Genomic DNA, 13,019 nt, shown 5'->3' on the forward strand with positions numbered 1-13,019 from the left:
GCCGTGGCAAGCGTGACTTTAGAAAGCGTTAGCGGCCGTTTGGGTTCCGGAAGGGCGGAACGGTCGGGGTTGGTTTTTCAGTATCCGCAGTAGCGTGATGGAAGGTTTGGGTTGTTTTATCGGATGCTGGTGTGACACGTGGCTAGCTGGGAAGAGTTGGGTCTGGTATGTGGCAGTAGAGGATTTGCTGTTGGTGCGGAGCGTGTTGATCCTTGGCAAGCAATACGTTCGATGTAGGGACTGCCGACGGCACTGTACGTCAACCTGAATGGGGAGCCAGTCCATTTCGTACGCAACGAAGAAACTTCAGCTCCCTCTGCACTGAGGCAAGGCAGTCGCTTAAGCGGTCGTGAGTGACTCATTGAGAAAGAACTGCGAGGCGGCCGAACCTCTTTTGGCTTTACTCCGGCAAAAGAAGAGGCCCAAGGAGGCATTGATCGACCGGTCCATTGTAGTGATACCATCGAAGAGCGTCTTGCTGGTTGAGGACTGCACACATTTCGACGCATAAGTGAAGCAAGACCGACTTCGGCGATATTTGCGGCGTCCGAAGAGCGCCTCTCACACCAGAACGTAGTCCCGGAAGCCCCTTCGCGGTTGCTCCCACTGGCCGATGTCCCAATCCTGGTCCCAGAGCCAGCTCGACAGTGTGGTCCAGGAATAGGAAACTGGTTTGTCTGCACTTGCTTCGGAGGCACTGACCCAGCGAGCATAACTGACGAATTGCCATGTATGCTCTGTCAGGCGACGAATAATACATGGGCTTTCGCTGCCACAAGGGACAACTATTGCGTCCCCAGCTTGTGCGCTGCCAGGCTCAGCAACCCGACGCGATTCGAGGATTAAGTCTTCCCGTAGGAACGCGCGACTGACAGACCAGAACCTAAGATCGCTTCCATACTTCACTTGGTACTCCTGACTTGAGGTGAGCCATTGCGATGGCGGCGGTTCGATCTTCAATGCTTGCGGACTGCTACAGAAACCAATCGGTAGAGCGCAGAGGCGAAGACGGCCGTCGGGTTTTAGATCTTGGTAGGTGAAGTTCTCGGCGTAAAGCAGGGGGTCTGGTTCGAGCAAGTTGATGTATAGCACTGATGGCTGCCCGCGAGAATCAGCAAGCTCGTTCCAAGAGGGTTGCCAGCTGCAAGTGCGATGTTGATCTGCTGATCTGAACCAATAAAGCAACCTATAATCGCCTTGCAGATTCATGACGAACTTGATCACAACTTGCTGTAGCTCCTCAAAGCTGATATCGTAGTCCGTTCGTAGCTTCATGAAGTTGGCGATATCCAACACATGAGTCCACTGGTTCTGTAGCCGCGGCGCGAATGAGTAGACAATATCTCTGCGATCGGTGCATTCGAACAGCTGATTGGAGAGCATGAGCTCGACAAAGCTGACAGTAAAGCGGAGCCTATCGTAGGCTGCTGTAGTCAACCGGACCCCTCTAGCTACTTGTGTGGACGAAGTGAAGTACTCCTCATGGTCTGTACTCAGCAGGACCACGCGCTTCCAGACCGCTGCCGTCAACCCAGGCGGAATGGGGGACGAGGCGGAGAATTTACGCACAATGTTTGACCCTGGAGAGCCTCTGAGCGGGTTTACTGTCTTGTGGTTGTACTGAAAGACGACTTTGTCAATGTTTACGATCTCTGCTCGTACCCAACAACGGCTGAAATAGGGTAGGTCGAAGATGAGGATCTCGTTCTCGTCCAGCCTGGCCGCAGTCTGTTCGTCAAACTCACCTAGCCAGCCTACGACTCTCTTCGCTTTGTCAAAAATGCGCCAGATTGCTTGTACCTGGATGGATTTCTCGGCCAAATTTGCTTGGTCAATGCACAGCGCATCGCACCAAAGGTACCTTGATTCACTTTGGAGTCTCAAGTACTTCAGCGCAGTAGACAAAGGCGGCGGTACGTATGTAGTAACACCGTTACAGATAACTGGAGCAGTGAGTTCCGGATAGCCCCATGTATAGCTGATCGCCTCGTACACTTGCTGCTTGTTGTCGTTGACAAGCCCGAGACCTTCAGCAGCTGTGACCACCGCAACCTGTAAGTGGCATTCAATGTCGTCACCAAATGCGCCAGGCAGCAACTCGATGAGTCGCGTCTCCCAGGGTTTCAGTGGCGTGTAGATGCTGGGTGCAAGGCTTGCTTTTGCCATTAGTTGCACCGCAGGCGCCGGCCCGGCAGCGTCATCTGTCGATACTGCCAGACTGAGCCTTCATCATATATCGTCACGAATCGAAATCAGTGTCTGCGTCACCATCCACGTGCTCTAGATGCGTGAAGACGAATGATCAGGTGCGGAGTGCTCGCAGGACTTGAATGGAATCACCCAGTCTAGTCACGTGAGCAGAGCATTCTCCACCCACTGGATAGTACTGGTCATGTACCTTGTTGGGTGAGTCGGCGTCCTTTCTATCATCAGCAGCCTACCCGGGGCGAGACCGTGACCCTTAGAGCTGAGGCTGGTCGCAGTCAGCGTGCCCGATCAGGAGTTTGCGAGCTCGATGCCCTACCACTGGGTTCGGGCAATTTCAGGCTATGGACATTGCCGGGCGTTCAGCCAGGACAATTTCATGGGACCATATAACCAGGAAGGCAGGCATCAAGAGGCGCGCATCATGACAACAAACGACCGTTGCCCATGGTCAACAAAGGCCCCAGGATGAATAACCAATTAGCCGTAGCGACAATCTCACTAGGATGGCACGAGTGTCATACCTTGGAAAGCAAGCTGGAGGCCATCAAGCAGTCGGGCATCCAGGGTATCGAGCTCTGCGACTACGATCTAACTCGATATGCATCACACCATCGGCTCGATCGCAAGAAAGCGGCCGAGCTAATTGGAGAATTGTGCAAAGACCTCAAGCTGACTGTAGTCGCCTACGCATCCTTCGAAAAGTTCGAGGGACAGCTAAAGCCCCTGAACGAGCGGCTCGAGAAAGCCCAAGAGTGGTGCGACATTGCGGCTCGACTAGGAATGGACATGATTCAGGTTTCGAGCAACACCGATCCTGAAGCAAATGGCGACGAGGCTGTCATCGTGTCCGACCTACGATCGCTCGCCGAGCTGGGACAATGCCATGAACCGCCGATACGCTTTGCATACGAAGCTCTCGCATTTGGCGTCCATGTCGCAGACTGGGAGGAGTCATTGAGGATTGTCAAACTCGTGGACCAGAAGAACTTTGGCCTATGTCTGGACACTTACCATGTCTTGGGACGTCTGTGGGCTGATCCCAGCTCCCACTCCGGAAAACGACCTGGCGGCGATGCAGCGATGAGAGATACCCTGCAGAGATTCAGGGACCTTTGTCCGCCTGAAAGGATCTTCTACATACAGCTCAGCGACGGCGAGTTTGCGAACCCACCAATTCTCCCGGGCCATGTGGCGTACGACAGAGACACAGAACTGCTGTTTTCGTGGTGTTTATACGGCCGGATATTTCCCCTGGAAAGGGAATACGGTGCATACCTACCCATGGAAGACATTTTGCGAACTTGGCTTGTCGAAAGCGGCTGGACGGGCTGGGTGAGCATGGAAGTGTTTCATCACAGCATGCGAGAGGAAACTGCTGGACCCACAAGCTGGACTGTTCGCGCTGTATTGTCTTGGGACAGAGTACAGAAGATGCTTGAGGCGTGACAGGTGGTATGCTGACCAGATAGTGGACTGGCCGGGCCAAAGTTCCCATCTGCATGGACCTCCTTTGATTTACATTCTTGTCGCAAAAGCACTTCACAGTGTCCGCGCCTCACTTTCACACCTTCGTATCAAAGTGCTCGATTCCGGTCTTTCCGCTTGACATGCCCGGCTCAGTCTTGACTTCGAGGTCATGCGTCAGCTCCTTGACAAGATTCCCTTTGTTGTCGAAATGCCTTTCCATCGTGAACGACAGTTTGATGGCGTCGCGGAGATTCCTTGACTCGTGAAAGATGAGATCCATCTCTTCGAGCGAGCGACCCTTCGACTCGGGGAGAAGAAAGTACATGAAGGGCACGCCAGCGGCATTGAATATGGCGAACATGAGATAAGTGCGCCAGCCAATGCTGAGGAATGTTAGTCCTCTGGCAAGTGGGTATTACGTGAGCAGAGTGGCACTTACTTATTGAAGCAGATCGGCGTGATCATGACGACCAAGAAGTTGACTATCCAGTTCGATGCCGTCGATAAAGCGTTGGCCTGCGCACGAACGGCGAGCGGCGTAATTTCCGCAGGCACCAGCCAGGAGAGCTGGGCATAGCCGAGGCCAAAGAATGTATTGAAGACGAAGAGAAAGGCCGCTGCTGCAATCCCGCGACCTTTGCCACCCTCGCTCATCAGAATGGCGAGGATTGCCATCGTCACAGCTTGGCCGCCTGCAACGAACATGAATACCGATCGTCGATTGAAGTGTTTGACCATGAGGATCGAGAATAACGAGGCGATGAAGTACTCGGTCCCGTTGCCGGCAGCAAGGAGTCTGGATACAAATGGAGACAGGCCGATCTCGTTCTGGTAGATGACTGCTGCGTAGTACTGCTATGATTAGCCTCGTTTGAGATGTCGGGCGGACCTTGTCAAGCTTACTGTGATGATGTTGATGCCAGTGAATTGGCTGAGGACCTGGATACCGACTGCAAGCAAAGTCCGTGTTCGAGTCTTCAGAGGACCTGGATGAACATTTCCTTGAGGCTGCTTCCGTTGTCAACGGAGCGAACGGCGCTGATCGCCTTGAGCTGATCCGCGACCAATGGATCCTCTTCCGGAAGGTCGTATAATGCACTGATGACTTGTGCGGCCTCGTCGCTGCGATCCTGACAGACAAGCCACCTGGGGCTCTCCGGCTGTCGCACCTGTTAGACTGAATATGATGAAGGAGGGGCCAGACCGGAGAATTGACATCTCACCCGGGCCAGGGTCATAGGCTATACGTACCATGACGAGAATAAATGCCAGAACGATGAAGGCAAAAATTAGTTGAAGCGCAACGGGAGCCCGCCACGCAGCTGAGCTCGGCTCAACGTAGGAAAAGCCGAAATCGATCCAGTAGCTCCTGTTCGGCCATTAGTGAATCTGTCTCGCACATCATCCCGAGAATGATAGGTGAATCGTCGCTATTCGAATGGGAATCTGGGCTGTTGGAAGCAGGCAACTTACAACGCGACGCCAGCGATGACCATCGAAGCTTCGAAGGCAATTACTGGTCCTCGTTGATGAGGCTTGGTGGTTTCTGCTTGCCATGCAGGAACTGTCGAACTACGCTCGGCATTAGTAAGTTGTCGCTGGCAGCGCCTGAGAGAAGTGCGCACGTATTGATGCCTGTGCCCATGCCACAGATAACACGGCCGACGATGAGCTGGGTCAGGCCAAAGGCCGAGAATTGAAGCACTGCACCGATGGAAACAATCGTGCAGCCGATCAAGATCGCAAGTCGGCGTCCAAAATAGTTGCCGAATCTCATGGCCAGCAGAGCGCCAGTAAAGCATCCGAGATTATAGCAGGCGATTGTTATACCTGTCGAGTCAGCAGCGTCATCAGTGGGAAAGGGACTCTTTACCCTGAATGGTCGAACGATGACTCTTCTCACCAGGTGTCATGTGCGCAGTGCATTCCGCCGTAGTACAGATCTCAGGGAACACCTGCGTGAAGGACGGTAGAGTGATGAGACCGCCCATCACACCTTGATCATACCCAAATAGCAGGAATTCGACACCTAGTGCAGCTGTCAGAGGCAGCGTGTATTGAGGAATCCGGAATCAGGACGATGGCCTCTCGCCAGATACAATCCCTTAAGAAGACGTACCTGCGATGATCATGACCACTGTGTTGAGCTTCGTGCCTCTCAGGCCGAGGAAGGGTTGTCTTGCCATGGCGAATGTTCGAGATTTTGGTGATGTGGCTAGCTGTCTGTTGAGTCGAGTAAAACCAGAACATCATCACGATGGGTAGCCCAGGATATATACACACACGTGTAAAATTAAGTTGGTATCGTGGGTGCTTCATCCTGTAGAAGCTCTGATTCCCCGGACCATAGATGGCATTGTTCTCCAGCATTTCTCCAGACATCTCTACCGCAGCTGCTGACGACGACGGCCCAGATCCATTCTCCACGTCTCCAGTGTCTGGGGGTCAATCCGCGATACGCTACTCTGAGCCGGTCGGAAACGAGTTCTTGGAAAGTCCTGGAAGAACTCATGATGTTGAGCTTTGCCGAAAATCGGGAAATCGATGTACCGAAGGTGGTACCTCGAGTTCAGTTTCGGGTAAGTCATGGACATGCCATCTTTCAGACCTCGAGCTGGCTCATTGAAGGTGTCTGCATGGTAAGCCTGCCTGCTCCGGTACAGGTACATCACAAAGGTACGAAACTACTTCTCATCTCTCAAGCAGACCTGGAGACTTCTGCCACTGTGGTCAAGAAGCTCGGAGTACCATGACACGGTCTCTCAAGGGGAGCAAGCTTTACATCGCTGGCGGGCCGGGCGGCAGCTCGATCGGCCCTGCAATACACAATCATATCGCGAAGTCCTTGAGCCTTTCCTGGACATGCGAGTTCCTCCGACTGAGTGACGTTCAAGATGTACTCGAGCTCTTCCATCGTGATGACTTTGCGGGAGGCATAGTAACGATGCCACACAAACGGACCATCATCCCGCTCCTCGACTCGGTCGATACCTATGTGCAAGAGATCGGAGCTTGCAATTTCGTCGTACGTCAGTCGGATGGCAAGCTACACGGTACGAATACAGATTGGTCAGGAATCAAGAATGCCATTATCGCCGAATCAACTCAAAGACCACCAGATGAGTTTGCAGCCATGATTTATGGGGCTGGAGGCGCGAGCAGAGGCGCCCTGTATGCCTTGTCACGTGGCCTTGGGTGTCGAACCGTCTACATTGTCAACAGAGATGATGGTGAGGTGGAAGAGCTGCTGGCCGATGTCGAGGGCCTGTATGGGTCTGCGTCTCAAAAGCCGCACATTGTGCATTTGAAGAGTGTCGAGGCTGCCGAAGCTCTCCGGTGTCCGACATACATTATTTCGACAGTTCCAGATTTCGCAGAAAAGACGCCAGAAGAGATTGTGTGTCGGCAGATACTTCAGCGTTTCTTGGAACGAGGAAGGGACCAAGGAGGTGTACTTTTGGAAATGTGCTACCACCCGCCTGTGACACGTAACCTTTCTGCAGCGCTGGCAGCATCCTGGAAAGTAATTCCTGCTTTCTGGTCGTATGCCATCAGTTTTCGGAGCAATGGGACCTTTGGACCGGCCGAGCGATCGATGACACAAGCGTGTTCAATCTGTGCGATCGGCTAGTCAAAGAGCGCGATGCTTCAAAGCTTGTGGCCGCAGTATAGACAGTCAGAGTATCTCTGAAGGGCATCAATGAGCAGGTCCCTGGGAACTGCGGGTATGTAGATATGATGGCAATGAGAACAAAACGCTCTACGATCATGTGTTGCATCCCCACGCGTCGACATCGAGGCTGAGAGACAGCCTCATTTAGGCAACTTCTCAGGCTCCAGTTCCAATGCGTCCGACGTGCTCCTGACATGTCAGCACCTGGCTCTTTGATCCTGTATCCGCTCAACGCAGCGAGCCCTTGCCACCGCAGCACTACGCGACTTCGCGACTTTGCCAATACCTGACCGTGCATTGTCAAGCGTACTGATGCAGTGGGCTCGTGACGCTTCAGGATGCGATGGAACAGTCGTGAACAGATGAAGGCCGCCATCAGACTTTACCCGAGTCCTTAGCCGGTCCCCACTAGGCCTGAGTTTACCCTGCAGCGACCTGACGGATCAGACAGGCACCTAACGGCGATTGTCCATCGAACGCGTAGGTAGCTATGAATGCAATGACTGCAGCAACGGACATCAGACGCGTCCTCGCCGTCCGTGAATAGATTGTAGTCTCAGAACTTGAGCTTGACACTTTCTTAGACGTGTAAAAGACAAGGCTCCTGTTCTGACGATTCCCGAGTTCAGCAACAGCGTCATGCATTCACGTCCAGGCACGATGGGCCCTGCAGGCCTCCTCCGGGACAAGGTCGCGCTGATCACTGGTGGTGGAAGCGGCTACGGGGAAGGCATCGTGAAGCTCTTCGCTGAGGAGGGTGCAAAAGTGCTCGTGGCAGACATCAACGGAGTGTCCGGTCAACGGTGAGTCTCAGCGTTGTCAGCGTGAGCATCCAGAAATTTCCTGCTCAACATCGATTTCACAGCGTAGTAAATGAGATCAAGGATCAGGGTCGTTATGCAGAGCTAGTAGTCATGGACGTCACAAAGCGTGGGGACTGGGACAGGGCGCTGGAAGCCGCGATCTCAAAATATGGCGGACTCGACATCCTTGTCAACAACGCTGGGTGGACTTATCGCAGGAAGAATACTCTCACTGTCACTGACGAGGAGTACGACAGTAAGTCGAGCACCCCTGACGCAGCACATGACTCTGAAAACAGCCTATAGGGGTATTCGACATAAATGTGAGAAGTATCTACCACGCCACGAACGCGATCATGCCTCATTTCCTACAAAAGAAGTCCGGTAATGTCGTCAACATCAGTTCCTGCATCACCGAAGATCCAACCACCGGACTCACCTGGTACGGTGCCAGCAAAGGAGCCGTGGACATGGTCACTCGTCATTTGGCCGCTGAATTCTCTCCTTTGGGGGTCCGGATCAACAGTGTATCGCCATCAATTGGCAACACCGCCCTGTTCAACGACTTCGTCGCAAACGACTCACCGGACGAAACACTCTTCTCGTCGCTCTACCCACCCCTGGGCAGACTCTGTACGCCGCTTGACATCGCCAAGGGCTGTCTGTACTTTGCGAGTGACTACTTCAACGACTTCCAAACGTAAGTGTCGAAAGCAATTGTGGCGCGACCCAGCTGACAGCGATCAGGGGCATAATCCTCCGCGTGGACGGTGGCAAATATGTAAGTGCCTTTGTCTTCGACTGTCCACTTGCTCACAATGCCCAGATCTAGGTAGATCTTCTTTCGACAGTACTGCAGCAGACGAGAAGGCGACCCTGGATGTGAAAAGGGGCGTTCAATGGGCAGACACCGGCCGTTTAGTGATCGAGAAGTGGGCCCAAGACATGACCACATCAAAAGTACTTATTTTCCCGAGTATTCTACTTCATTGGATCATCTGAACAGCACGCCTCCGTCCACCAAGATATCTGCACCGGTGATAAAGTCGCTCGCAGCACTTGCAAGGAAAATGACCACCCCTCGAAGATCCTCCGGCTGACCCCATCTCCCAGAAGATGTCCGATCAACGACATATTGGTGAAAGTCGGCGTCTTGCGACATATCTCGACACATTCCTGTCGCAATCCAACCTGGGCTGACTGAATTCACCTGGATGCCGTACCGAGCCCATTCGTTACTCATACCTCTGGTCATGCTTCTGACAAAGGCCTTGCTGCTAGAGTAAACGTTGACGCCCTCTTGCACGAGATCTGCAGCCATGCTGGCAATGTTAATCACTTTTCCTGGTCGACCGAGCGTGATCAACCGTTCTCCAAAGGCTTGACAGACCAGATATGCAGCTTTTATGTTGAGATCGATGACCTGCTCAGATGTTCAGTTTCATGCCGACGAGCGAATGATGTGAGTACCTACCCTATCGAGAGTTCCGACGCTGGTTTCAACAACAGTGGACTTGTGTGTGATGCCTGCTGCGTGGAAGAGGATGTCCGGCACAATTCCGGCATCCCAGATCTCCGTGAAGCACGTCTTGATCGACGATGCGTCCATAAGATTGCATTCGAAGTATCTGAATGTTTGTCCAGTGGCCTCGACGGCAATTCGAAGTGCATCAGCATTGATGTCCCTAGGAACCTGAATCGACACAATCGAAGCCCCAGCTTCGGCAAGTGCGACTGTCACCGGAAGTCCAATACCGCCAGTGGCTCCAGTGACGATAGCGATCTTGCCATGCAGGTTGAAGAGCTGTTGGGTTGGTACATGGATGCTGCCGTTAAGCTTGTCGTGTGTCATCTTTGCGGGCTCGTCCAAACGGCAACGGAGTAGATTAAAAGTCTAAATGTTCTCACCGATAGCGTATGCCGATGCTCGAGCGTTGACGACTGAGAGTAGCCATAGCCTGGACTTTTCTACCGTCGTCCTCATTCAAAAAGATGTATTGCTTCAATCGCGGCTGTACACCGGGAAGAATATCGACCGAAGACCTTACCCGTGTAACCCCACTCGTTCCGACGTCTTTCTCTGATTCACGTGCGAGCTGCTGCAGTGAGAGGCATATAGGCCGACGCGACTCAATGAAGGGTGTTGATCGCGCCACAGAAGATTTCAGTTGCGTACAAGTCCCTCGGCAATGACAAGCCCTTTGTACAGTCAATAGTTGACAATGACTTTTGAACCCACAGTAGCGTCGGTATCCCTAGGAAGTCCGGCTGTCCATTGTATCGAGAAGAGGCTTGTTGCAGCTGCCAGTCATGGCTTCAAGGGTATCGAAATAGTCGAGGCCGACATTCTCGAGCAATCCAAAGTGCTAGGTGGATGTGAAACCGATGAGGACCAGATGACAGCGGCACACTCCATACGAAAAATATGCGACAAGATCGGCCTCACTGTCCGGGTGCTGCAGCCCTTCTGGTTCTATGAAGGCTTGCTGGACCGTAGAGAGCACGCAGCCAAGATCGCGAAGCTGCATCTCTGGATGAAGTTGGCTGCTATTCTAGGAGCTGAGATTGTCCAGATTCCCACGAACTGGCTGACCGAGGGCACCACAGGCGATGTTGATGTGGTGACGGCAGATCTGCTGGAAATGGCAGAGATTGGTTTGCAGCAGTCCCCAATCATACGTTTTGCCCTTGAAGCCGTTGCTTGGGGAACATGGTTTGATACGTGGGAACAAGCCTGGGAACTCATCCAGCGAGTTGACAGGACGAACTTCGGCATGTGTCTGGACACGTACCACGTGGCAGCACGCGTCTTCGGCGATCCGACACATGTATCAGGACGCAATCGCAATGCTCACGAGGCGCTTGATGAATCCCTCGCGAGGATGGTTCGAGAGCTAGACGTCAGCAAGATCTTCTACGTCCAGCCGGGAGATGCTGAGAAGCTGAGCGCTCCGTTGATGCCAGGTCATCCTTACTACAATCCGGAGCAGAAAGCTCGGATGAGCTGGTCGCGAAACGCACGACTGTTTGCGTATGAGGAGGATCGTGGTGGTTGCCTACCTATCCCAAAGATCATTGACACGCTCGTTGTGAAAATGGGCTATCGTGGGCTCATAAGTGCCGAATTGTTTTCTCGGCATTTGCTTGATGCCAAATTTGATATACCCGAGGAGTATGCTGCTCGAGCAGAAGCCTCCTTCGCGGTGATGCTGAAGTCTTTCGAAGGCAGGGTAGATTTCTAGTTGTGACATACCAGAATTGGGAATTTGTCGTTCAGCGCTTTGCGAGTCACGATCGTAGCTACCCGAGCCCACGTTGCCGCTTTCCGCGGTTGCATACTGTCAACAGACAGTCAGCGAGGTTGCTGCGACCCACTTGAGCGGAAGTAAAGAAAAGTTGCTGCTGCGACGAGACAACTGTTTTAGGCCTTTCAGATGCCCACGCGCAGTCTGGCGCCGGATAAGACAATTCCCGCAGAGGAGCCACTTCGCGAATCCCCTGCCCAGACCGATATACTATAGAAACCAATGCTCTGCTTTCGGCGACCGTGTTTACGGTAGTAGGTTCACCCGTGCACAACGTGGAAGATCTATTCGAGGACAGCAAAACATCAAGCATGGCACCAGATCTGCACTCACTCCCCGCTGGGTCTCGCCCAACGGAGGCAGTACGCCACAATGGTCCAAACGAGCTGGTACTCGAGCGTTATAAGTTGCGAGAACTTGCAGAGGGTTGGCCTATGTACCGAGACGCTTGCGAATGGGAAAATCTGACCAATATATTCCATCCCGATGCTCATATATACACTACATGGACTGGCCGAACCCATCATCTCGACTTCATCAACGCCTCAAAGAAAGGCATGGATGCTGGTGCATTCATCATGCACCGGTGTCACGGTAGCAGCACAGACATCAACACGACCGCAACTCGAGCGGTGACGAAAATGAAGGCGACGATAACCCAACGTTTCGACCTCGACGGCGCTGAGGCCGATGCAGAGAGTGACTGCCGATTTTGCTTCTTCTGGACCAAGGTTGGCAATGATTGGAAAGCAATGTTCGTGAGGCATTGGTACGAAAAGGACAAATTGATTCCAGTGAACCCCTCGAAAGTGCCGGAGCTGGACGAGGAGAAGCTAGCGACGTATCCCTCTGGATATCGGTATTTGGCCTACTGTCAGGAAAAGACCATGGGTGTGAAGGTTCTGCTTGATATGCCAGGCCATAACAGAGAGTCTGGCGTGCCTGGTGGGAGCCAAGCTGCGGCGAAGAAGCACGATGAATTATACTGGGCTTGTAAGAGGTGGTTGGAAGGTGAGAACTTCGACATGTGATCAAGTTCGCGAGCCTAGTTTGATAGGATATTCAGTGGACTCAATCTCATCGGGAAACGTGATTTTGGCCTGTCGACGGATCTCATCGACCGCTTCCATCAATAGAATGCTCTCCTCCCAAGTGATTGTCGGACACTCGAGCTTGCCTGCAAGCCAGCAACGAGCTGATTCATCTGCTTCCCAGAACATTCCGTGGCCTGCCAGAGGTATCTCAAAGTTGTGCTCTTCGACCTTGCCCCGCTTTGGGATGATTTTGATACTTTGAGCCCGATGAGCGGGCCCCCAGACTTGAATCTCGCCTTCCAGCCCATAGATGTGGACAGTCGGGCCACCATCATTCGTTGCGTCTGTGAGAATCATGGATGATGTTGCAATGCCGTGAGCGACCTTTGACTTTGAGTTCGATGGCATATCAAACCGCATGAGCAGACTAGTCATCTGATCAGTCTGCGACTCTGCGTGAAACTCGACGAGGCTCGACAAATCGTATGGCTTCCGTCGCTCCGCCCTGTCTTGCGTTGCGTGCAGTGTC

General features: G+C 53.0%; 6 protein-coding genes across 6 annotated transcripts; 3 read left to right on the forward strand and 3 right to left on the reverse strand.

Moving 5' to 3' along the window:
• Positions 1 to 561: 561 nt before the first annotated feature.
• On the reverse strand, positions 562 to 2,166 carry AB675_4813 (uncharacterized protein; the record flags this gene model as incomplete). Its single annotated transcript, XM_018144978.1, has 1 exon — positions 562 to 2,166. The coding sequence occupies one exon, from the start codon at positions 2,164 to 2,166 to the stop codon at positions 562 to 564; it is 1,605 nt and encodes a 534-aa protein (XP_017995545.1).
• A 507-nt stretch (positions 2,167 to 2,673) lies between these two features.
• AB675_4814 (3-dehydroshikimate dehydratase) lies at positions 2,674 to 3,654 on the forward strand (the record flags this gene model as incomplete). Its single annotated transcript, XM_018144979.1, has 1 exon — positions 2,674 to 3,654. One exon carries the CDS (start codon positions 2,674 to 2,676, stop codon positions 3,652 to 3,654), a length of 981 nt encoding a protein of 326 aa, XP_017995601.1.
• A 115-nt stretch (positions 3,655 to 3,769) lies between these two features.
• AB675_4815 (Sugar transporter STL1) lies at positions 3,770 to 5,861 on the reverse strand (the record flags this gene model as incomplete). Its single annotated transcript, XM_018144980.1, has 9 exons — positions 3,770 to 4,058; positions 4,115 to 4,527; positions 4,579 to 4,683; positions 4,710 to 4,835; positions 4,927 to 5,044; positions 5,149 to 5,247; positions 5,301 to 5,505; positions 5,549 to 5,704; positions 5,795 to 5,861. 9 exons carry the CDS (start codon positions 5,859 to 5,861, stop codon positions 3,770 to 3,772), a joined length of 1,578 nt encoding a protein of 525 aa, XP_017995612.1.
• Positions 5,862 to 9,145: 3,284 nt separating this feature from the next.
• Positions 9,146 to 10,003, reverse strand: AB675_4817 (2-dehydro-3-deoxy-D-gluconate 5-dehydrogenase; the record flags this gene model as incomplete). Its single annotated transcript, XM_018144981.1, has 2 exons — positions 9,146 to 9,574; positions 9,626 to 10,003. The coding sequence occupies 2 exons, from the start codon at positions 10,001 to 10,003 to the stop codon at positions 9,146 to 9,148; spliced, it is 807 nt and encodes a 268-aa protein (XP_017995588.1).
• Positions 10,004 to 10,373: 370 nt separating this feature from the next.
• AB675_4818 (3-dehydroshikimate dehydratase) lies at positions 10,374 to 11,393 on the forward strand (the record flags this gene model as incomplete). Its single annotated transcript, XM_018144982.1, has 1 exon — positions 10,374 to 11,393. One exon carries the CDS (start codon positions 10,374 to 10,376, stop codon positions 11,391 to 11,393), a length of 1,020 nt encoding a protein of 339 aa, XP_017995587.1.
• Positions 11,394 to 11,767: 374 nt separating this feature from the next.
• On the forward strand, positions 11,768 to 12,487 carry AB675_4819 (PEP2-like protein; the record flags this gene model as incomplete). The annotated part of the gene is made up of 1 exon (XM_018144983.1): positions 11,768 to 12,487. One exon carries the CDS (start codon positions 11,768 to 11,770, stop codon positions 12,485 to 12,487), a length of 720 nt encoding a protein of 239 aa, XP_017995563.1.
• Positions 12,488 to 13,019: the final 532 nt, after the last annotated feature.

Source organism: Cyphellophora attinorum (genome assembly GCF_001299255.1).
Source record: "Cyphellophora attinorum strain CBS 131958 chromosome Unknown Contig38, whole genome shotgun sequence".
Taxonomy (NCBI): domain Eukaryota; kingdom Fungi; phylum Ascomycota; class Eurotiomycetes; order Chaetothyriales; family Cyphellophoraceae; genus Cyphellophora; species Cyphellophora attinorum.